The 22,916-nt window shown below is 46.4% G+C and overlaps 1 protein-coding gene across 3 annotated transcripts in view; it reads left to right on the top strand.

The window, feature by feature from the left end:
* The first annotated feature begins 15,508 nt into the window (after positions 1-15,508).
* TFCP2L1 (transcription factor CP2 like 1) overlaps positions 15,509-22,916 on the top strand; it is a 48,283-nt gene continuing 40,875 nt past the window's right edge. Inside the window, exons 1-2 of one of the 3 annotated variants that reach the window (XM_037913113.2) lie at positions 15,509-15,660; positions 22,573-22,724. In XM_037913113.2, coding sequence (XP_037769041.1) covers positions 15,599-15,660; positions 22,573-22,724 — 214 coding nt within the window. In that variant the 5' untranslated portion in view covers positions 15,509-15,598. Of the gene's footprint in view, positions 15,661-19,110; positions 19,210-22,572; positions 22,725-22,916 lie in introns of those variants that run through there. The other 2 variants (XM_043525385.1, XM_043525386.1) reach the window with 2 other exon arrangements.

Below are 22,916 nucleotides of genomic sequence, written 5' to 3'. Positions count from 1 at the left end.
GGAATCAACAAGTAATGTATTGATACTGTACCCAGTATTCTGCAGTAGAGTAGGCAAGGGTCAATGGAGAGGTCTGTAGAGGTTTTTGCATCGGCTCCCTGGGTCATATCTCCCAGTTTCCGGATGAGCTTTACACACTTATTTATTTTGTCATGGATATTTTACAAGTGCTGGTGGTCGGTGAGGCTTCAGTCTTTACACCAAGATATTTTGGGGTGGGATTGTGTCTTATCTGTTGATCATAGAAATGCATGCGCAGCCCCATGCTAGCCTTTCAACTGTTTAGATCAAATGCTGACATGACAATTTTACTGGGGTTTAGTTTTAGAAGTCAATATATGAAATATTTTCCCGTGGTTTTATGGCCCTTCGTTAGGGTTTGTTCTATGGTAGGTAAATCCCATTCATATGTAGTCAGAACAATGTCATCAGCATAGACAAATCTCTGTGATGATGTTTGGGGAAGGTCTCAGGTGTAGATATTAAACAGGGTTGGTGCTAGGACTGATCCCTGTGGCAGGCCATTATTGGTTACCAAGGAAAACACAAAAACAATGGTTGGTCAGAACTTCTCAGAAAATTTTATTGTTGCACTGAATGGGATAATTTTGCTGGCTTTCAGAAGAAGACCATTTCTCCGCACAGTGTCATAGGCTGTAGATAAGTCTAAGAAAGCTGCCCTGATTTTCAGTTTTCTCTGGAATCCCACCTCAGTGTGTTTGTGAAGGCTAATACTTGGTCAGTGCAGCTGTGGCCTGTCTGGAAACTTGCTTGTTCATTTGGTAACATTGCTTCTACAAGGGGTATAACCTTTACCTGTCACATTCTCTCCATGAGCTGGCACGACACAGAGAGGAGTGATATGGGCTGGTACAGTAAGGGATTATTGGTTGGCTTCCAGTAACCATAGCCTTGTGCCAGATCCTCAGGAAGAGCCCTGAGAAATGGATAGTGGAGGACAGTCCTGCCAGCCACTTCCATCGTTTGGCTCCCAGGCTTCTAAGAAATTCTGGAAAGACGCTGTCCGGTCCTGCAAGTTTCTCGGCTTTTGTGAGTAAGAGGCTCTATTTACCTCCACATCAGTGAAGGATGGTACTGGGAGGAGGTAAATAGAGCATTTACCTCCTCCCAGGACTGGCTATTTGTCCTTTGATGTTTTTGAGTTCACAAGGAGCCGTGTTCTTGAAATCGCATCAGCTGAGAATTCTGAACTGATCTTTGGTGGGAAACAGAGATTTGGGTGGAGTCTCTTAACCAGCAGGCAAAATGAAAAATGCTGCTATCTTTCACATAAAAAAGAAAGTATGGCTTCATTTGCTGGCCGAGCCACAAGTGCCTCGTTCACAGTATAATTATTAATCTAGCTCCACATCATGGGGCGACTATTGCAATCACTGACATACATAGCTGGGTGATAGGCTGTGGGTAATGGAAGCGAAGGCCAGGCTGAATTCAATGGCTTGTACACGTTAATCACCATCTGTAATGGGTTGGATCACAGAAACCCCTTGGGAACTGCCACCTGATGTGCCAAGGCTACATCTGCCCCTGCTTTCCCTGCCAGCTTGAGACTCCAGCACCCTGTCTTGCTGAACCAGACATGCCAGTCTGCTCCAGCACAGACTCAGGGTCTGAACCACGTGCCCCAAAGCTTCAGACTTAGCTGAAAGCAATTTAAGAAGTGTTCCTGCCTTTAACACTCAGATGCCCAACTCCCAGTGGGGTCCAAACCCCAAATAAATCCGTTTTACCCTGTATAAAGCTTATACAGGGTAAACTCATAAACTGGTCGCCCTCTATAACACTGATAGAAAGAGATGCACAACTGTTTGCCCCCCCAGGTACTAATACATACTCTGGGTTACTTAATAAGTAAAAAGTGATTTTATTAAATACAGAAAGTAGGATTTAAGTGATTCCAAGTAGTAACAGACAGAACAAAGTGAATTACCAAGCAAAACAAAATAAAACCTGCAAATCTATGCTAATACAGTAAGAAGCTGAATACAGATAAAATCTCACCCTCAGAGATGTTCCAATAAGCCTCTTTTACAGAGTAGGCTCCTTCTAGTCTGGGTCCAGCAAGCACTCTCACCCCCTGTAGTTACTAGCCTTTGTTCCAGTTTCTTTCAGGTATCCTTGGGGGTGGAGAGGCTATCTCTTGAGCAAGATGAAGACAAAATGGAGGGGTCTCCCACGGGCTTAAATAGACTTTATCTTGTGGGTGGAGACCCCCTCCTCTCTCCTATGCAAAGTCCAGCTCCAAGATGGAGTTTTAGAGTCACATGGGCAAATCATACGTCCCTGCATGACGCAGAACTTACAGGTGGCAGCCATGGTTCACATGCTTCCTTGAAGGTCCTCAGGCAGACTTCCTATGTGGATTGGAGCCTTATAAGATTCATTGTCCTTTAAGTGTTTCTTGATTGGGTGCCTAATTTGCACATTCCTTTCTCAAGGAACTGACCAAATGCTCTACTAAGGTTACTTAGAAATCAAGCCAGTACACAGCCAATATTCATAATTTTGAATAGGAAAATGATACACGCATACAAATAGGATTAATAGATTCAGTAGATCATAACCTTTACATAGATATCTTATATGGCATACGTAGCATAAAACATATTCCAGTTATGTCATTTATATATATTCATAAGCATATTTTCATAAAGCCTTATGGGGGGCCCTGTCACACCATCATCTTGTCGATTCTTACTAAAATGGTGAAGGTTCTGGAATTGCTCCGGGCGTCTATCATGTCAGAATCCTTAATTCCCTGCTTGATGCATGTGGCAATGATGTGTTTTGGGTGCTGGAGGGAAGCAACAAGATTGTGCTGGCAGTATGGCAGCATGAGTCTTGGGCATCATTATTTGATCTGAGTTTCTTGCTGGGTGAGGACGTCAATCACCTTGTCTAGCATAATGCTAGGTAGCTAGTCCCTTTTAGAGCAAGACTTACCTTCAATGTTAAATTGGCAAATTTGTAGAGCTGGGCCTATGGTTCTGCTAAAGTGGCTGTCAGGGAAATCACTTTTGCGTTTTTTCCCCACTTTTTCCCATTGGTATTCCATTGCTGTTTGATCCAGGACTTTGCTAAGGCACATTTGGATGCTGATTTGATTACATGGGTTGGGCCTTAGCATGTAACAGGGCAGATCATGAGACGGTTGTCTTAATGCATGTCTTAATTTGACTCCTAAATATTGTAGTGATATGTGCCATATAAATACCTAATATAGAGAGAAATTTTTATTCAGTCCTTACTCGGGCTAACTCCCATTGACTTCATCTAGCTTAGCCAAGCTCAATTTCATTTTGAAACTTTCAGAATGAAGGTTTTTTTAAATCTTCCCTTTAGTGGGAAATTTTGTTCCAAAATTAAATGACACCCCCATCCCCAATTTCAGAATTTCCCATAGAATGGAATTTCTGACTTTTGGTGACCATTATTTAAAAGTCATCTTATTTATTTTTACATACTTTTTTTGGTTTACAATTAATAATGATGATACAGTACAAAGGGTGTGCGAAATAACCATTCAATGGCAATTTATGGACACAAACTTAAAACATTTTCTTTTCAAGGAGCTAAACTGTCTTTAAAGGATTTAAGATTAAAGGCTTCATGACATAAATTTTCATGGTTACTTCTGCCCTGCAGTGATATGCATGTCTTAAGGAGTTGAGTATTTCAGATCTTTATACATGCCAAAGTGTGTCTAATTATTATACTGGAATAATTTCACAAATAGTGGGTTTACATTCATGGCAATGTCTCCTTTTGTGTCCTACACAAGTCTCATTGTTACTATGCTGGTTCCAGATGCAACCCTCTAAATCCTTTTGCGCCAAACACCCGCCTTCCTTAAGGGACCCCTGTAAAAAAAGTCAACCTGTGCACACATTGCATTGATCAGTATGGGCTGATGGAGGAATTTGACTGATGGCAGTGCTGCAGTTGGGTGTTTGTTCAGTATACTGTTTCTGCATCCTAAAGAAAACCTTAACCTGACCACTATTGCAATCGATTTTTTATGTCATGATGAGGCATAGGCACATAGAAATTGCCATACAAGATCAGACTCATGATCCATCTACTCCAGTGAACTGTCTCCAACAGTGGTCAGCACCAGATGTTTCACAGGAAAGTGCAGGAAACCCCATAGTAGGCACAGCAGATATGGGGTAATTTGCCAGCCTTAGAGATTGTCTTAAACCCCAAGGCATGAGGTTTTATGTATTCCTTCCCAAACTCTCCTTTTCCGTTGGCGTTAACTCTTATAACTCTGGTTTTTCTTGTTATCCAAATCATCCAATCTCTCTCTTTGAATCTTGTTAAATTCTAGGTCCTGATGGCATCTTATGGCAATGAGTTCCCTAGTCTGAACACATGCTGAGTGAAAAAGAGTTGGCAGGCAGCCCAGGCTGCCCAGTTCCTCAGCTACCCAGCCAGGTGGGGAGCTGGAGAGTCCAAGGAGCCTGGGAGCCTGAGAACCTGGGAAGATGGGCAGCCCACCAGACAGGCTGCCAGGGAGCAACCCATGGAACTTATTTTGTTTCAGAAACACTGAAAAATTCCCACGGCAGGAATGTTTTAGTGTTTTCTAATAGAAATATTGTGACTTTTTAGTCCCTCAAAATTTTTTGAATGTTTTGTCCCGATTCAGAAAAAAATTCTAAAAACTTGACATTTTTCATAGGTCAGAAATTTCATCTCCCAGCCAGCTCTCTGTATTGTATGAAAACACAACACTGGCTTTATTTTTGGTAAACTATCATGACCTACTTCTTGCTCATTTTTTTAAACTGCTGTTCCAGTTTTGGTTTGGTTTATGCTATCTCTGTGTGATATCTGTTTCCTATATATAAGGGAGTGCGTATATATATATATATGTATGTGTTGGAAATGTTTCTATTTTTGCCTCAAATCTACGCATGAACTTAAACTTTTTAAGGCACCATATCAAGGAGTAATGCTAAGCATCAAAGATTGGTTTGAGCATTGGCCTCATGATAGCTTCTTTAAGAGCTCCTACCACTCTTCTCTACCCTTCCCTCGCTGCTGTGGGAAACTACCGGCTGCCTCAACCAACAGTGGACCTAGTACTTCTGCACTGGCCTTCACCACCCAGGAAGGGGAAGCGGCCAGCTGAGAGGTTTTGCAGGAAGTCACCCCAGCACCTACATAAACTCAGTGTGTGATACAGGCTGAGACACAAGCAGAGAAGACGAACTTGGAATTTTGGGAGTGAACTAAGCTAAACTGATCAGGGCACTTTAATTCTGAATGCGTGCATCCACACAGAGGTTTGATGTGGTTTAACTATTCTTTAAATTCACACCTTTGAGTAATTCAGATTAATTTTCCTGTGGGCGTGTCTGCACGGCACCAGCAAAACACACGTGAGGGGTGTGATTGGCAAGAGCTCTAACTGCCCTGTTGAGACCCTCCAGCCCACTCTAAAAGGTACCTCATTCTTTTGTTAACATCGTCCTATATGTACCTTTCAGAGCATGCCAACAGGCTCTATGCAGGGCAGTTAAAGTGCAGAATGTTAGAACACTTTATAAATTGTACCCCTCTGGAGCGCTTTGCCGTGCCGTGTAGACAAGGCCTGCATGTCCCCATGTAGATAAGCCCAAAGGCTTGGTCTAACCACAGCTTTCATACCAGGGTAACTATGCTGGTTAGGGGTGTAAGTTTTCTACTGAACTAATGAAATTGGTACATCCTCAAGTATGGGTGCAGTTATGGATACACTTACACTAGCCTAGTTTATTCCCTTTCCTTTATAGGAATAAGCTAGACTGGGATAAGCACCTTTATACTGTCATAACAGTGCCCACAAACAGGGGTGGGGGTGGGGGTTGTGTACTGGGTTAATTTTTCAAATAATTTTGTTCTGCCCCCCTTTTTTTGTAACTTTGTAGAAATAGAATCAGTCGGGCCCAATTTTCCTCTCTTTCCAGTGTTACCCCGGAGGGGCTTGTCTTCACTGGAGGTAAGATGTTTGTTAAGGCTAGTCTGGACACGCCCCACGTTTTTGTTCCAGGCTTCTAACTGCTTGGTTTTACTTTAGCACAAAGGTTTGGGCAGTTTCCAGATGAGCCTTTCCCAACGTGTGAACTGCCTCCAGTGAACTCGAAATCAGTTGACTGGAGGGGAAAAAGCTTAGTGTAGACATACCCACTTCTGTACATCCCAGCTCCTTGTGTAGTCCATCTGTGCCAAATGGGTGTCAAATGCTGCAATTCTGATCACTTTTCACATCTGTAAGTGGCTACACAAAGTGTATCGAGAAGGGCAGTGGAGAATCGGGCCCTCTGATTTCAGTTGCATGATCCCATTGTAACTGAACAGGGGTAGCTTTCTTTTCCTGACATTCGTCAGACCTCATAGGGATGTTCATTATGTAGCTTGTATCTTCTACTGTCATGTTGATTACTTAGAACCTGCCATCTTGACAGACTTTGCAAAGATTGGGCCTGTCCTCCACTGCCTTGTGTTGCCACTTACAGGGAAAAGTGGTGACCAAACACTAAAGGAGCAGAAAATCCAGATTTGGACACATATTATGCTCACTTTGCACAAGCATAAATAACTACACAAGGCAGTGGAGCATTGAGGGGCATGGATCAGCGTTCATGTCGTGCTCTGTCAGTGCCTGGCCCAGGCAATCTAATGATCCAAATTCGGGGATGAATCCTGGTCATGTGCCATCTGAGGCATGTTGCTCATATGCTAAGAAGAAGTAGATCATTACGTACACAGACAAATGAAGAGCTTTGTCTAGGGTGACCAGATCGCAAGAGTGAAATATCAGGACGCATTGGGCGAGTGGGGGAGGGAAGCAGGGGTAGAGAGAGAAAGAAAGCCACAGGTGCGTAGCCCCAACTGGGGCGCACAGCTCTAGGACGCTGCAAGAGGGGTGTACGGCCCATGCTGCAGCCCGTACCACAAGCCGCCCATGGGGCAAGGACTCATGGCCCCAGCTCCAGCCCCTAGCAGAAGCCATGGGGCCAGGAGCACAGGTTTCTCCTCCCTCCCAGTGCCCTTCCCCACAACCCCCCCACCACCACAACTAAATAGTGCCCTACATAGACCCCCACTGCCCAGTGCCCTGACACAGAAAGATCTCCCCCACTGCCCAGCACCCCCCAACAGGTCCCCACTGCCTAGCACCCCAAAACACACAAACCTCCCCCACTGCCCAGTGCCGTCCACGCCTTCACAGCCCAGCACCCCACACACACCTCCCAGACACTCACCATCACACCCTGCCTCCTTCCCTGGCTGCACTCACCAGCCTTGCTGGGAGGTCTCTGGCTCTGAGGGTCAGAGCGGCGAGGGGGGTCTCCAGACTGTCCATGTGCTGTGTCTGCCACAAGTGTGAGCTCCATGGCTCCCATTGGCCAGGAAAAGCACCAATGGTAGCTGCTGGAGCTGCAGAGAGGGGCTTGCAGACACTGGCAGTGTGCAGAGAGCCCCCTGCCCTCCTGCCATGACCCTAAGAGCCAGAGGGACCTGCTGGGGGGCGAGGTGGGGAGTCCTGGCGGTGCTTACCTGGGGCAGCTCCCAGGAAGTATCCGGCAGGTCCCTCTGGCTCCTATGGTCGGGTGGGGTGGGGTGGGGTGGGGTGGCGTGGGGGGGCGGAGGGCTCTCAGCCCGCTGCTGGTGCCTGCAAGCCCCACCCCCGCAGCTCTGATTGGGCAGGAGGGAGCCGGTGCAGCATGCAGAGACCCCCTCCGCCTCTGTGCCTAGGGGCCACCCACACTGCAGGCTCCTGCTGGTGACAGGTGAGCACGCCTCCAGGAGCTGCCCCAGGAAGTGCCGCCACGCCAGCCCCTGGACTTTGGCGGTGATGGTGAGCGGTCCATCCCCGATATCGGGACAAAGGGCGCCCCGACTGATGTGCGGTTGGGACGTGGGACAAATGGGGCTGTCCCGATAATATCTGGACGTCTGGTCACCCTAGCTTGGTCCTGCAAACCGTTACGGACATGGGTAGCATGTACTGATGTGACTGGTTGGCATTTGCCATTTCAGGCCCTAAATTAATGTTAGCTGCAGCATTTTGGCTTTTTGTTCCAAATCTTTCCCATCCCAGGTCTCTTCACCTCACCCTCATAACTTCCTCCCCTCCCTCTTCTCACCTGCTCCATCGCTTTCACTCCCTCCTTTCCCTTGTCAGCAAACCCTGTCCTGACCTAAACCCCAACGTGTCCCCTGTCATCAGCACACTGATCACTCTGCTCATGTTTTATATTCCTTTTCCCCCACCCTGTGTCTGTCATGTCGATTTAGGTTTTGGGACAGCGTGTGTCTTTTGCTATATGTCTGTACGCACTTAGCACAATGGTCTGTAACGAGGCGGCTTGCCCTTGGGCTGGACAGCCTGAGGCCAACCAGCCCTGATAACAGAATGAGCCCCACCTGAGGGGAATCAGGCAGTTTCCTGTAAAGAGCAGAATGTGGCTGTGGTGAGAATGGGAGAGGCCCCTGCAGGGAAGATCCTGAGAACAGGGGAATGGCTCTAGCGAGGAAGGGCTGAGCCTTGCCTGATTCTGACCAGTCCACAAGGGAAGGATTGTCTGTTTAGTTTTGAACTTTAAGTTAATAAGCCAGACCCTGAGGAGGGTTGTTGTGATTGGACTGGAAAAACCCTGCGTGGAGTTTATCTGGGGATCCAAGAAGGGAAACTGAGGTGAAGAGCGGCATTTGGGGCTGCCTTGAGGCCACCAGGGGGCGCTCATCTACAGGGGCTCTGATCTGGGTTGGTCCCTCAGCACTACCATAGTAACCACAATTAATAATAAAGTACTGGAGTTTGAGGAAACCTTTTGCTGCGAAACAAACTGCTTAAAGCAATAAAAGTGCAGCCTCTCCTTTCTGAAACCTTCTCCTAATTCTTGTTTCTGTGAGTTGCGTTAGCTCTCTGGACCTTCTGTTTCCAGCACTCTAGCTATGTAAACAATAAACACTGTGTTTGCATAGGACATAAAACTAACAAAAAAGTTTGCTGGTGGGGCTAGAGTTGTCATTCTGGTGAGTGAAGCTTGGCGCTGTGACGTGAAATCCAGTGCCAGGAGCTGTAGTACCAGCATTTTAAAAGCTTCTGCTTTGTTGTCCTGTCATCAATCATACCCTTGTATAAACATGTTTGTTTTCACAACAGGGTTTTAAAAGAAATGTTCATTGGGAAGGAAAATAATACATGGTTCAATTCAGCTGATAAAATCAGGGCAGTTGTAATTACTAGTGATAATACTGATCAAGGCTTGCAAACTGGACCTGGATTCTGCAGCAATGACCGGAGATTTGGTAACAGATGGGTATTTGGTGGCAGCTTCTGGTAAATGAGAAAATGTTTGTTTTTAATTAATGTAATAAGAAAATAATCCAATCTGTGTGGTAGTCTCTGTGTTATGTGCTTTGATATTCAGTTCAGGTTGGTTTTACTCTGCCCCTTAATTCAGTTTTCAATGTGTTACCAGTATTTATGTTGATGCCAGAATTTCTGGTGGTTTGGGCCTTTGGGTAAGGGACATGTGGGGCCCCCACTGGACACTCAGTAAGTCTTAGGAGGTGGTTTGGAATTGCTCTGCAATAAATAGTTATCAATGTTGACATTTAAATTGTCATCATTAAGTATCAGAGTCAACGGCTCTCTGAGATGAATGAGGGCCTTCAGCTTAATGTGTTTAACTCTGAAGCCCAGTGACAAGGTTGACTGGTGACCTAATTGCGCCTCCAGAAATAGTTCAAAACACTTTTTGCCAGAGTAGGGTTGGTAGTTCTGATATCTTGGCAAAACTCCAACATGGGTAATCCTATTCTGCTTGCCCAACATCCTTATACAGTGTCAGTTGGATACTCAAGTCTTTAGCTATCATGTAATGTTGCTGTGAGCTGCTAAGCAAACATTCCACCCCAAACTACTGTGTACGAGCGATAGGGGACGTGATCCCGTTTGTATAGCCCTCAGTCCCACAGGTAGATCTGAGCCGTAACCTTCTAAAGTCAATGGCCTCTGGGTAGGCACAGGGGTCTGCTAAGAGGAATCAGATTGCTGAACTGGGGCTATTGTTGATCTATCATTTTGGCATCCTTTGGAAAGATGGGGAATATGTCAATGAAAGTTATTGGTTTTTAATGTATAAAAATCTGTACTTGAGAGGAAATAAACTCTATATTCTTTCTCTTTCCATAATTCTATATTTAGTTGCCATAACACATTAACGCGTAAATGCATATGAAGGAACACTGTAAAACACATGCAATTAATGGGATTAATGCTCTGGCTTCCCTGAATGTCAAAATACCTGCAGTTCATCCAGACATTTTAATTCTCAGGATATTGAGCCAGTGTCCTAGAAGATAAGTTTCAGAGTAGCAGCCGTGTTAGTCTGTATCCGTAAAAAAAAAAGGAGTACTTGTGGCACCTTAGAGACTAACAAATTTATTAGAGAGTATCCAGTTTTGAGAGCTCATTCTTAATCTTTCCCTGTTTGCTGTAGAGGATGTCGATCAGGTGGTTCCGCAGTTTCTTTGAGAGTGTGTGACACAAGCTGTACAGATACAGACAGACATCATCTTCCTTTCCAAATGCAGACAGATGGACATCGTACCAAAAGGACTGAAGGTAAAAAATCCATTACAATCTACATACCACACAGACTATGCTCACAGCTTGTCCCACACGCTCTCAAAGAAACTGCAAAACCACCCGATCAACATCCTCTACAGCAAACAGGGAAAGACTAAGAATGAGCTCTCAAAACTAGATACTCTCTAAGAAATTTGTTAGTCTCTAAGGTGCCACAAGTATTCCTTTTCTTTGTCCTAGAAGACTTTCTGCATGTACCCTAAGCAAAATCCCCCTCACATCTACATGACATAGTCTTGGATATTCTTCTTGCCTGATACTGTAGATAGTTCATGTAGCAGATAGAACTGTCTTTGTTATCATGATTGCCTGCCAGCCAGCAAGCATGTCTGTCTGCACTAGCTGGTAGCCAGGAACAGAGCCATTACATGGACATTTGAAGGGTGAAGGTAAAGAAGCTGTGTGATCCTGATGATGACAACAAAAAGGAGGAGAGCAAATTCTTTCCCTTTAAATAGTGGATTATATTTTGTGGGATCTGTGCCAATATCAGACACTCTGGTTCATGCCTCACAGGGCAACTTACAAACCCCCCATTGCTGTATGAGCCAATTGGCACGTTTTGGAAGCTATTCCGTACAGTACAATATAACATTAGAACCTGATCCTGGAAACACTTGCCGAGTGGTCAGAGGGCATTTTGGGGGTACCTAGCGTAGAAAAGTGCCTAACTGATTTAGGAACCTGTCACATTTTCAAAAGTGAGTTAAGGCTCCTAAATTGCATTGAAAGTCAAGTGTGGTGTGCTGAAAATGGTACTGAAATTGTCCGCTTTAAATGCTCCAGGGCGGTTTCCGGGTCCTACCTGCAGGCCAGGAGGCTCCCTTATAGAAGAGTGTGATCTGGGCCTAGCAGCAGTCAGTCTGAGAGAGCCGGACTAATTATTATAGTAAATGTCATGCCCAGCTGTGTCAGTAGGCCTGAATCCTTATTTTGTACTGAATCTTTCATACAAACTGTATCCCAAAATGCATTACAGAGTTACCTGACATAAACTGAGTTAAATATTTACCCTGCCGACTTGGTATCATATGGACAAAGCCTTTAGCAGCAGAACAAGGAACGAGTAACTAAGGAGAGGGGGAGAGAGATTAGAGCCATAGGAAAAGCAGAAGAGGGAGACTTGCATCTGAGAGGGAAGTGAGATAAGGTGGAATGATGATCAAGGTGACAGACGATGTGGAAGGGAAGACTTTTGTGTGAGTTGGAGACTAGGTAAGGGACAGAGAGAGAAGGGCAGGGGTTGGATGAGCAGAAGAAAGGGGGAGGGGAAAAAAAAGCAGAGAGAGAGAGAGAGACCAGGTCTATAATTTGGGGCAAGTTTTGAAAACCAGGAGAGCAGTTTTGATACTGTGGGAGAGTTTTCACGCTGAAAGAAGCAGAAGTTTGACGGGAATGAAGCAGAATTGGTTTCAGGAGAGGTAGATGAAGAACAGAGATGTCTTTTCCTCACAGATTTGGTTCAGAAAGGGAGGGTCCGAGGCAGGATGATTTAGAGGAGAAAGGTGCTGGGAGGAGAAGATGGTCAGCAAACAGTACTTTGTTTTCTGCATTTAGCGACAATAATGAAATTGGAGAGGAAATAAACAGAATTATTTTAAACTCACTTGACCTCCAACATTAAATTTCTAGAAATGAAGCAAACAAAATATTGACAAGCCAGACCCGATTGGATCATTCACATGGCCTTGCACTCTAAGACCAAACCGTGTATTTTACCAGCCAATGCTGCAATGGATCCAAAATCGTGGAAGGATATTTACTATTTCAGAAGTCTCTGGACACCTCAACAAACTTAGTGCTGAGTCTCTGTTCAAGAACTGTATTTAGGTACTTTGCTCTAGCAAGCACCTGAATAGCTGTGTTGCTCAGATGTTGACTTGTGTGAACTGAGCTGTGCATTTATTGCTGAATAATTTTAAAAGCATTTAAAAATGCAATCCAGAATGAATCATTTTGCTTTGAAAGAAGCAAGCTTTCTTACTGCACTATAGAAGGGTAAAAAAAGAGAAGCTACTTTAAAGAGACACTATAAAGTACTTTTAATACTGTCTCTCTGTTCTATTAAAGTTCTCAGTTTGTGACACCTTCTTAGTTTGAAAACAATAAATACTCATAAATATATTTCTCAAAATACTTTACAGATATTAGCTGACTCAGCCTTCCAACACCTCTGTGAAGTAAGTAACAAATACACAAGATTCACATATCTTTTTAGATTGTAACCTCTTTGGAAAAGGGACTGCCATTTATTTGTGTTTGTACAGCACCTAGCACAATGAAGGTCAAACTGTTTGTGGCCTTGAGGTGCTAATACAGTATAAATGTTAAATAATAATCAAAAAAACCCTCACTTACCACTGAAATGCAACCACCTCTGGGGTGGAATATAGCAGCTGTTAAACAATATACAGAAAAACTACCTAACAGCCTAGACGAGGAAGGGAAGAATAGTGATTCTGATTGAAACTACAAGGAGGAAGGTAGGTGAGGAGATTTAGTTACCTCAGTTCAAATTGTACTAGGATCCTTGGGGTTAACAGGGCTACTCCTGCAAAAATGTGCCATGAGATCCTTAATGATCACAGGTGAGTGTGAGCTCAGTTTTACATCTCATCTCAAGGACAGGTGGGAGGACCCAGTAGTGGGCATAAGGCTGAGACTGGAAAAAGGAAACTAAGCTGAGAGGACTGTGAAGAGCTTAGGGGGCATAAGGATGAAAATAAGAGCACAGCTGTAGGTAGGGATGAGAATATATAGGGCTTTGTGGATTTGGATGAGATGCTTGAATTTGATGCAGTAGAAAATTAGATTGAGGGATGCAGGGAAGGGACTGAGTGTGGCAGAGTTGGTGTGGGAGGGCAAGATGATTTTAGCAGCAGCATTTTGGACGGACTAGAAGGGGAGATATAAGTTGTGGGTGACAGGCAGGGTGCTCTTGGGATTAAGACACTGGACTGGGCCAGTGTTCAGCTCTGCCACAGTTTCCCCGTGTGACCTTGGGCAAGTCATTTAACCTCTCAGCTCCTCATCTGTAAAATGGGGATAAATTTCCCACCTCACAAAATGTTGTGATGCTAAATTCATTAATGTGAGGACCCAGTGTACCAGGCAGGCCACATACAATAGGCCAGAGATGCAGTTACCATAATCTGATGACCTTAAATAATAGAACAGATACATTAAAATAAACGTGAATGGTTATCACGCGTACACACATGTAACCCTCATTGAAGTCAGTGGGAGTTGCTGGCGTGACCCCAGGGCATGATGGGAAGAGAGCTGCTTATAAAAAAATAACTGGAGCACATACTGTACCTCAGACTATAAACAATCTATGGTGAAGGATACTGGACAGACTCCTTTAAATCTATGAGTGCTCCTAGGTTTTTAAAAGGCCCACCTTTTATTTTCTATAAACAAATACAACAATTTACATACAGCTGTTGCTTATTCTAGCACTGGCCGCCTGGCTTTTAGTGTGTATGCTTTATTTCTGGAGAGCTGTCAGTGGTAACACAGGCCAAGCCCCAGGCACCTCTGGTGCTATTTAATAAAGAACATCTTTTTACGGAGCATGCCATTTACAATAATAATACCTTACATACACACAATGCCCTTCCTCATAAGGAATCCCTGAGGGCTTTACGATATACCTAGCACACAGTGCCATTTAAATGCAGCTGCCTCTGGTGTGGCCGATGATAGCCAAAGAGAGTAAACGTCACAAAAACACTGGGAGGAGAAATTTTGGGACAAACTCACTCACATAAAGCACCATTGTATAAAAAGAGTGGATTTAAACCTCCTGAGGCCAGGAAGTCAGTCTATGGGGCAGCTTCTGCTGGGGCAGCCGGATGTCAGGGGGTTGGAGCTGGTTAGAACGGCCCCAGATGCTCTAACTTACATTAGCTTATGGTCCTCTAAAGACCATACAAGGGCTGGAGGTAGCTGGAGGTGCACTGGGCTCCTGCCATTCACCATCCCTGGCCCTTTGCTGGGGCTGCAGAGTGGAAAGCGCAGGAGCCAGTGCCAGCTGTACCCCCATTAGGGACGCCCACACACCAGGAAAGGCCCCAGCAGGGGACTTGTGGGAGGCTCCTGCTCGCTTGGTGCTGTCTGAGTCTCAGTGCAAAGGGAGCGGCTCTGCACCCATGTGTGGACGGATGCACGTGCATCCACAGTCATTCGGAAGGGAAAACCAAGCCCTGGGTGGTATGGGTAGGTGAGGGGTTAACCTACTGCCTGGGATGCAGTGCCAGACTGTGAGCCCCAGGGGCAGAGACATCCCACAGGGCTCCTCCTGGAAACCCAACTGCTGCCTAAGGCAAAGGGGGAGGACTCGGAGGCTGTTCTCCACTGAGACTTCTCTAGGCCAACACCTTTGGGAGCTTATGGCATGGACACTTGAATCCCCTCTGGGGTGTCTGTGGGATTGGGTCACCTACCTGCCCCCCTCCTTCCTGGGACACCTATGGGATTGGGAGCTCTGCCCCTCCTCCCCAGGGCACCTATGGGATTGGGTGCCCTGCCCTGCTTCTCTGGGGCACCTATAGGTTTGTGTGCCCTATCTCCCTGGGGCACCTACGGGATTGGCTGCTCTGCCCCCCTTCTCTGGGGCACCTATGGGATTAGGTGTCCTGCCCCCTCTTTGGGGCACCTGTGGGCCTGGGCGCCCTGCCCTCTCCCCAGGGAAACGGCCGCGGCAAATCCACCTGCGCGCCAAGCCAAGGGTGGAGCCGCCCGGGCCGGCAGCGGAGAGGAGGAGCCGGGGGAGGGCTCGGTTTGAGCTCCGCGCCAGGGCCCGGCCAACCAGCCGGCGGCGGGGCCGCGCCATAAAAGCGCAGGTGGCGGCGCGGGCGGCCGCGGTCCGGAGCGGTGCGCGCTGTGCCAGGCTGGGCGCCTGGCTCCCCAGGGCTCCCCAAGATGCTCTTCTGGCACACGCAGCCCGAGCACTACAACCAGCACTCCACCGGCAGCTACCTGCGGTGAGTCCGGCGCCGCCGGCTGCATCCCTCCCCCGGGGCGCAGTGCCCGGGCAGGGCAGCCCTCGGCGCGGCAGAGAAGCCGGGGAGCGCATCGGGGCAGGGTGGGCGCTGGTGCGCTCCAGGCGCATTGGAAAGCCGGCTGCCCTTTGCCTGGGGGCAGCAGGGGGAGCAGCGCAGGCTGGCCCCGCTGCACGATCCGGCTGGGGGCGCTAAGGCGTAGCGGGGGCTATGAGATGGGGCGCCCCCCTCCCCGCGGTGTCTCCGCTGCGTTGTGCGGGGGGCTCCGCGCAGGTTCCCCGCTGGGCGGGCGTGTCGCCGAGGTGGCGCTGCCCCGCTGTCCTCCGCGGACACTGCCCTGCCGCGCGGCGGGTGCCACCGGCTCTGGGCTAAGCCAGCCTCCGCTCCAGCGTGTGTCGGCTGGGGAAAAATCCCCTCGGCGAGGGGCAGGAGCGCTGGTGTGCCAAGCTACCCCGCGTGGATCTCCTCGGGCTGGTGCAGATCCGCTACTCGGGTGACATTGGTGTGAAACCAATATTATCCGGATAAAGGAGAGGCGAATCTGCTGGCTTGTCTCTTTTAATTTGAGCTGTCTTGTGCTGTTTCCAGGGGGAATCCACTTCCTAGAAAGTTTTCTTCTTTTTGGGTTCCCCTGGAAACGTTCCCATCTTTGCTGTCTAGAACTATGAACGGGCTTAAGGAATTTGTGTAGCCTTGGCTTTGAGTCACAGAAAGCTAAACTGGGGGTGAGGGCTGGGCTCTCCCCACTTCTTGCCAGAGCTGGCAGTCAGATCGGGTTGAAAGGGTTTTTAATAGACACTGCTGGCTGTTGAACTTTGGATGATCGCCCTTGAGGATTGCCTTCTTCTGTAGAGATTTAACTAGAGCCCTTCAAAGGGAGAAGTTACAACTCTCTCTGCAAAGCACTGTCAAGTGGCTGTAGAAAATGCTGTCTTGGAAATTAGGAAGACCGATTTTCTCAGGATGTCTTTTTTTTTGTTTGTTTGTTTTTCTTTTCTTTTTGGAGGATGGCTAACTGGCCCCAGCTTCTGGTTGTGAGCTTGTCCAAACTAGTTATATCCTGTCTTGTTTTCACACCAGTCACATTGAATTAAATGACTAACCCCACATTTGCTCCCCTTTTACAGACTTCCTAGATAAAAGGTTAGAAGCATTGGACAACTGGGGATTTCATTTTTTGACTTTGCTGAATGTTCATGAAAATTGTTTAAAATATATAGGGGAAGACTTTCAGCTGGTGGGAAATGGCATAACTCAGTGGAAGTGGATAAGAGCTGATTTACACCAGCAGAGCCTGGTTCACAACTTGTCGTTTTCAAAGCATACCTCTGTATAACAACTATCTCCGGGATCATTCAACTTGCCCATTTAAGCACTCAAAAGCCTGGTAATATCTTCCTTTAGGCTGCTAGACATGCATTCTTAAACGCTCTAGCCCCTATATGTATAGGATGCTTTAAGTACAAAATCCCTTGCTTTCTCCAGTGGTACAGTATTCGATTTGAGTACTCCCCCCCCCCCCCCTTACATAGTGGTCACTTTTTCATTGCCATGAAGGTCCAGTGTATCTTCAACTGTCTACATGACCTGTTCTTGCCCCCCCCCCCCCCAAGGTACGTGTATTAATAACTTAGATGGGGTTGTTGCCCAGCTCCCTTTGCGTGGAGCTGGTAAATGAGCGAAGCAGGCTGCATCAACCCCGAGGGCTGGTACAGTGTGTCCGCTATCTTGGCTGTTAGGGAACATGGAGAGCATGCCATTCGCTCATAGTACAGTGACGGGTGATGGTATACAACCCAAAGATTTCTGATGCCTCCTAATACTGTTCAATAAACCCCCCATTTTGCACTGGAACATTTGAAGACACCTGTTCTCGGTGAGGGCTACTTTTCTGCCAGACTTGTTGAGGCTTGTCTAGACTAGGAAAAGGTGCACAGACAACTACATGGATGTATCTACACTACCTGTGCAATCTCTGAGGCAGAAACACTGCGGCTGTGCAAAAGAGGCTGGTGTGTGATGTACTTTGGTAGTCTACCAGGGTACATCGGCCCAATGCCTCTCTTACCGCAGTGCTGTCCATCTGCATTGGGGGAGTATTTTGGTTTAAGTATAATACTGCCAAAAATCCCAGTACAAGCAGGACCTGAGGCCATGTCTACACTAGGAAGCTGAGTACTTCACTGGTCTAGGAATAATTTACCAGCAAAGCCTTCCTAGAGTGGATGCAGCTGTCCCCGTCAAAAAGACTAAAGTAAAATCATGCCCTGTGCGTGAAGCAAGCTATACTGGTAAAAATGTAGGAGCTCTCTGCACTGGGGACTTCTGCGGGTGCCCTGTATCAGCCAGGGATCACACCTCTTCACATCACTAACCGACGGCTATATGGGCAGAAGTCTGTAGTGTAGACCTGGTCTTTAAGTTGGGGCTTTTTGGCGGGGAGGGGAGAAAATCTTGATTCTTCCTCATGGGACGGTGTTAATTTGTTTCACTCTCCTTATTCTCCCAATGGCGGAATCACTCAACAAACTCCCTCCCCACACCTCCAAAAAAACATATGGTAAGTGCATTTGACCTCCGGTAGAGACCATTCCTGGAGAACTTTAGCTTAAAAGTGAAACTTTAAAAATAAGTTCTGTGTGAAATAAGATGGGAACTGTTACGGAGCCTCAGTTATAGAAAAAACTGCTTTCCAGAATGGTAGACAGGACAGCACTTCACAATCTTTGTTCAGTTCTATTTGCCATGCCTAAATTTATGTACCTGCCATGTATATGATCTCAGTCCTTGACTGGCTGCTAAAACCTTGTCTCTTTGCCAGACTTTTGATACACTATGTGCCAAATACCATAAAGTAAAATGTTCTTTGTGGGTTTGATCTAAAGCATGTTATAGTTAGTGGGCTTTGGATTAGGCCCTGTGAGATCATCGAATCATAGAATATCAGGGTTGGAAGGGACCTCAGAAGGTCATTTAGTCCAACCCCCTGATCAAAGCAGGACCAATCCCCAACTAAATCAGAATAAAAAGTTCTGTTTACTTATCTACAATAGCACTTTTTTGTGCAGTTTCCCAATTGTTTTTTTATGATTAGACTTTCCACTAACCTTTCAGATGAAATTAAGGGTCCTTGAATGCTTGTGGTCATTAACTATCCTATAGCATGCTTTGCAAGTTTAGAGGAATTAGACTGGAATATGATATATGGCATTTAGGCACTTGACTTCTGCCTTCCTACATTTCTCCATGTCATTTCAGCCAGATGAGGAATGTATCATTTGCCCAAAGTTGTTAATTATGGGCCCACTGGCTGTTTGTTTGCATTTGCAGGATCGGGCTCTTAGGGTACGTCTTCACTACCCGCCGGCTTGGCGGGTAGTGATTGATGTATCGGGGATCGATTTATCGTGTCTCATCTAGATGCGATAAATCGATCCCCAAATCGACGCCGGTACTCCACCTCGGCAGGAGGAGTAAGCGGAGTTGACAGGGGAGCCGCCGCGGTCGACTCGCCGCCGTGAGGACGGCCAGGTAACTCGAACTAAGATACTTAGACTTCAGGTACGCGAATAGCATAGTGGAAGTTGCGTATCTTAGTTCGAACCCCGCCGTAGTGTAGCCCAGGCCTCAGACTGTGCAGCCTTTGAACAGGGACTGTGTGTTATATTTTCTGTAAAGCAACTTGCATCCTTGTGGCATTGTGCAGATAGTGCAGGGGTAAGAGCTCCTGTGCAGCAGAGGTGGTTGCATTTCAGTGGAGAATGATTCCGATATGAGTGTGGAAAGTATTGTGGGGTCCCTGTAGAAGAAATACTGTTCTCAAAATCTATCTGTAGGCATTTGGATCTTCTTCACTGTAATAGGTCTTCAACATCATATCGGGGAAAGCTGGTGTTTCAGTTAGGCAAGAATTGTGATCGCCTCTAAAACCAGGTTTCAGAGTAGCAGGCGTGTTAGTCTGTATTCGCAAAAAGAAAAGGAGGACTTGTGGCACCTCAGAGACTAACCAATTTATTTGAGCATAAGCTTTCGTGATGCATCCGATGAAGTGAGCTGTAGCTCACGAAAGCTTATGCTCAAATAAATTGGTTAGTCTCTAAGGTGCCACAAGTACTCCTCTAAAACCAGCGCAATGAATGGGGCTGGACACTTTCGTGGTGGCTATAGAAGGAAAAAACTCCTGCCTCTCCTTACACTTCGCTTGATCTGCTCCATGGCTTTATTTCTTCATAAATAGGAGTGACTGTTTTTGAACCAGGAACTTTTGAGTCTTTACTGCAGACTGCATAGTACCATTTGATTTAATGGCCTGGAGAGAGCTCCCTAAGGTTGTAGGTGCTGAGAGTTAAAAGCTAACAACAAGTGGATCATTAACCCGCATGGGCAGAACAAACTCCCTTAATGCTCTTAACTGCACAAGCATGCCATGTGCCTAGACAGTTGTTTTTTGATGCTTGTTTGTGCACATAAGCATTAATGCAATGGATGGAGCTGCTGCCTGAATAACCTGAAAGTCAAGAGGTTTCATGTGCCCTGGTGGAGACAAGAGGTGGCTGTAAAGATTTCTGTTCTGAGCCAGGAGGTGGTCGGGTTATACTTTAGTAGTCTTACAAATAGTACAGAATGAACAGAAATAGGGCTCAGTGTTAGAGAAGCTGGGAAGACTAATGTGGCTCTTTATAGTGAGGCATAGTGAGATAAGGCTGCTAACTCTGGCCTCTATTTTCATAGGGTTTGTCTACTCTACAGCTGGGAGAGAACCCCTCAGCCCGGGTGGGATGCTTGAGTTAGTAGGCTAAAAGTAGCAGCGTGGGTTCGCGGTTGAGTCCAAAGCTGCCCGACCCCCTGTGTCTGAGCTTGGGTGGTTAGCCTGCACCTGACAGTGTCCACACCACTATTTTTAGGGCGCTAGCTCAAGGAAAGCTCGGGCGAGTCTGTTTACGGGTGCTGGGACGCATGCCCCCAGCTGCAGTGTAGGGATGCCCTTGCCTGGTCATGCTTTGACACTCTGAATGCGTATGAGCTTCGTTTTCTCAGGTAAATGATCATAGAATCATAGAATATCAGGGTTGGAAGGGACCCCAGAAGGTCATCTAGTCCAATCCCCTGCTCGAAGCAGGACCAATTCCCAGTTAAATCATCCCAGCCAGGGCTTTGTCAAGCCTGACCTTAAAAACCTCTAAGGAAGGAGATTCTGTTCTGACAGTGTCAAGATTGATTTCATTTAAGTCAGTAGAGTTATGCCAGCGTGAAACTTGCAAAGGAGGTCAGATTTGGGTCTATGGGAGTTGTGTAGATGCATCTGAGGGCAGAACCTGATGCTATATTGTGGACAGATCAAATTCTAAAGACTTTTAAATTGGAATGAGAGAGGGGCCTAGGCCAAACGGCTAGATCTGGTCTACTTTGGAGAAGCTGTGGTACCTGGATTCAACCTGGTGACTGGCTACTCTAATGGCCTAGAACAAAACCCTGCACCAAGCCACAAAGTTTTGAGCTGAACTCCAAGGCTAAGCACTATCTTCCGGTACAAACGGTACATACGGAAGCAAGTTATTCAATATGTGCCAAATCCTGAAGCTGTTTAACATGGTAGCGTGAGGCATCCACATCCCAACAGGCCATATAAACTGTTTGCACGGCAGAGTGACGTGAAGTGAGCCGTAGCTCACGAAAGCTCATGCTCAAATAAATTGGTTAGTCTCTAAGGTGCCACAAGTACTCCTTTTCTTTTTTCTGAAATCTGGATTGTTGTGGAAGAAAGCTCATTCCCAATACCCATCGTTGTTAACCTGACGACTGTATTGCTTAACTCTGGCCAGGCCTCCCCCATTCTCCCCACCCTTTATCCTGAGGTGCCCTGTCCAGCCCTGACTTATTAGTCTGTCACACCAATTGTTGGTCGGGGGGGCTGAATTTTTAGGGAGTGATGAGCTCAGGGTGAGCTGATTGGCTTTGGGAGGATGGGATCAGTTTACGGGGAGTGTGTCTACATTGTGGGAGGGAGAGGCATGGTTTTGTGGGGGAATGGGAAGGGTTAGGTAGAGGAAGGGCATAGCTTGGTGGGGAGAAGGCTGTTTTCTGTGAGGAGAAGCAAATGGATGGGATTAGTAGGCGCAAGGAAGGATGCCTTACTTTTGAGAAAAGGGGCTGTTGCTTTGTTGTGCAGAATTAACCAAGCAATCCTTGACAGGCAGGGTTCATTTTACTTTCTCTGAATTTTTTTTCCCAGGCTTTTTTCTTTCGGATGAAAACCCCAAAACTTTCTTCAAAAGGCTTTTCGCTTTTGTTGAAATGTTAGTTTTCATCATTTCCTTGCCCCTTCCTCCCCCCATTACAAAATCCACTTCTCAACCAGCTTTAATTTTTACTAACTCAAGTAATTCGTGAGGACCTTCCATTGTACTGATGCTATGTGCTAAAGTGTGCCTGCTACTAACTTACTGAACTGGGAGACTCCACGCACTGTTATTCTGCGCAAGCCAAACTCTTATTTCCTCTTAAGGTACGATCTACACAAGAGCTGGAAGGTGTAAATTCCAGCTTGAGGAGACATATCTGTGCCAGCTCTGATTTAGCTAGTGCTCTAAAAATAAAAGTATAGCCACAGTGCGGGGGGTGGGGGGCGCTAGCTACCATGGTCATAGGTATGTAGTAGGGACTGCTATCCCCTTCTGCCACAGCTACACTTCTGTTTTTAGCACATAAGCTCAGTACAATGGAACATCTACCTGTAGTGTGGATAACTCACTATGTGTGAGAAGTGATCTCCATTTCTTCTGTTCTGTTGGATCATCACCTACATGTCCAGAGTGAGAGAATTTCACATTTGGATTCTCATCTTTTGTTCCTCTAAGTTGCTGTAAGTAAACGTGTGTTAATTCTATGTTTTAGTGACGTCCTTGCACTGCCGATCTTCAAACAGGAGGAGCCCCAGCTGTCTCCTGAGAATGACACCAAACTGCCTCCGTTTCAGTATGTTCTCTGCACAGCCACATCCCCTGCTGTAAAGCTGCATGAAGAAACCCTTACCTATCTCAACCAAGGTAAGAAACTAAAGGAAGGAATGTCCCTTGGAAATGGCTTATGATAAAACAATTGAATTTTGCTCCTTTGTTTTGCCTGGGGGGAAAGCTTTGAATTTTGGACCTATATGGGTCCGGTTTTCAGCTGGTGCCAATTGGTGAAGCACCACTGAATTCATAACTGACGCACAGCAGTTAGGGATTGGTCCACAC

Source organism: Chelonia mydas, chromosome 11, assembly GCF_015237465.2.
Source record: "Chelonia mydas isolate rCheMyd1 chromosome 11, rCheMyd1.pri.v2, whole genome shotgun sequence".
NCBI classification, from domain to species: domain Eukaryota; kingdom Metazoa; phylum Chordata; order Testudines; family Cheloniidae; genus Chelonia; species Chelonia mydas.
The sequence above is the reverse complement of the archived record's forward strand: the minus strand, read 5'-3'. Positions and strand labels throughout refer to the sequence as shown.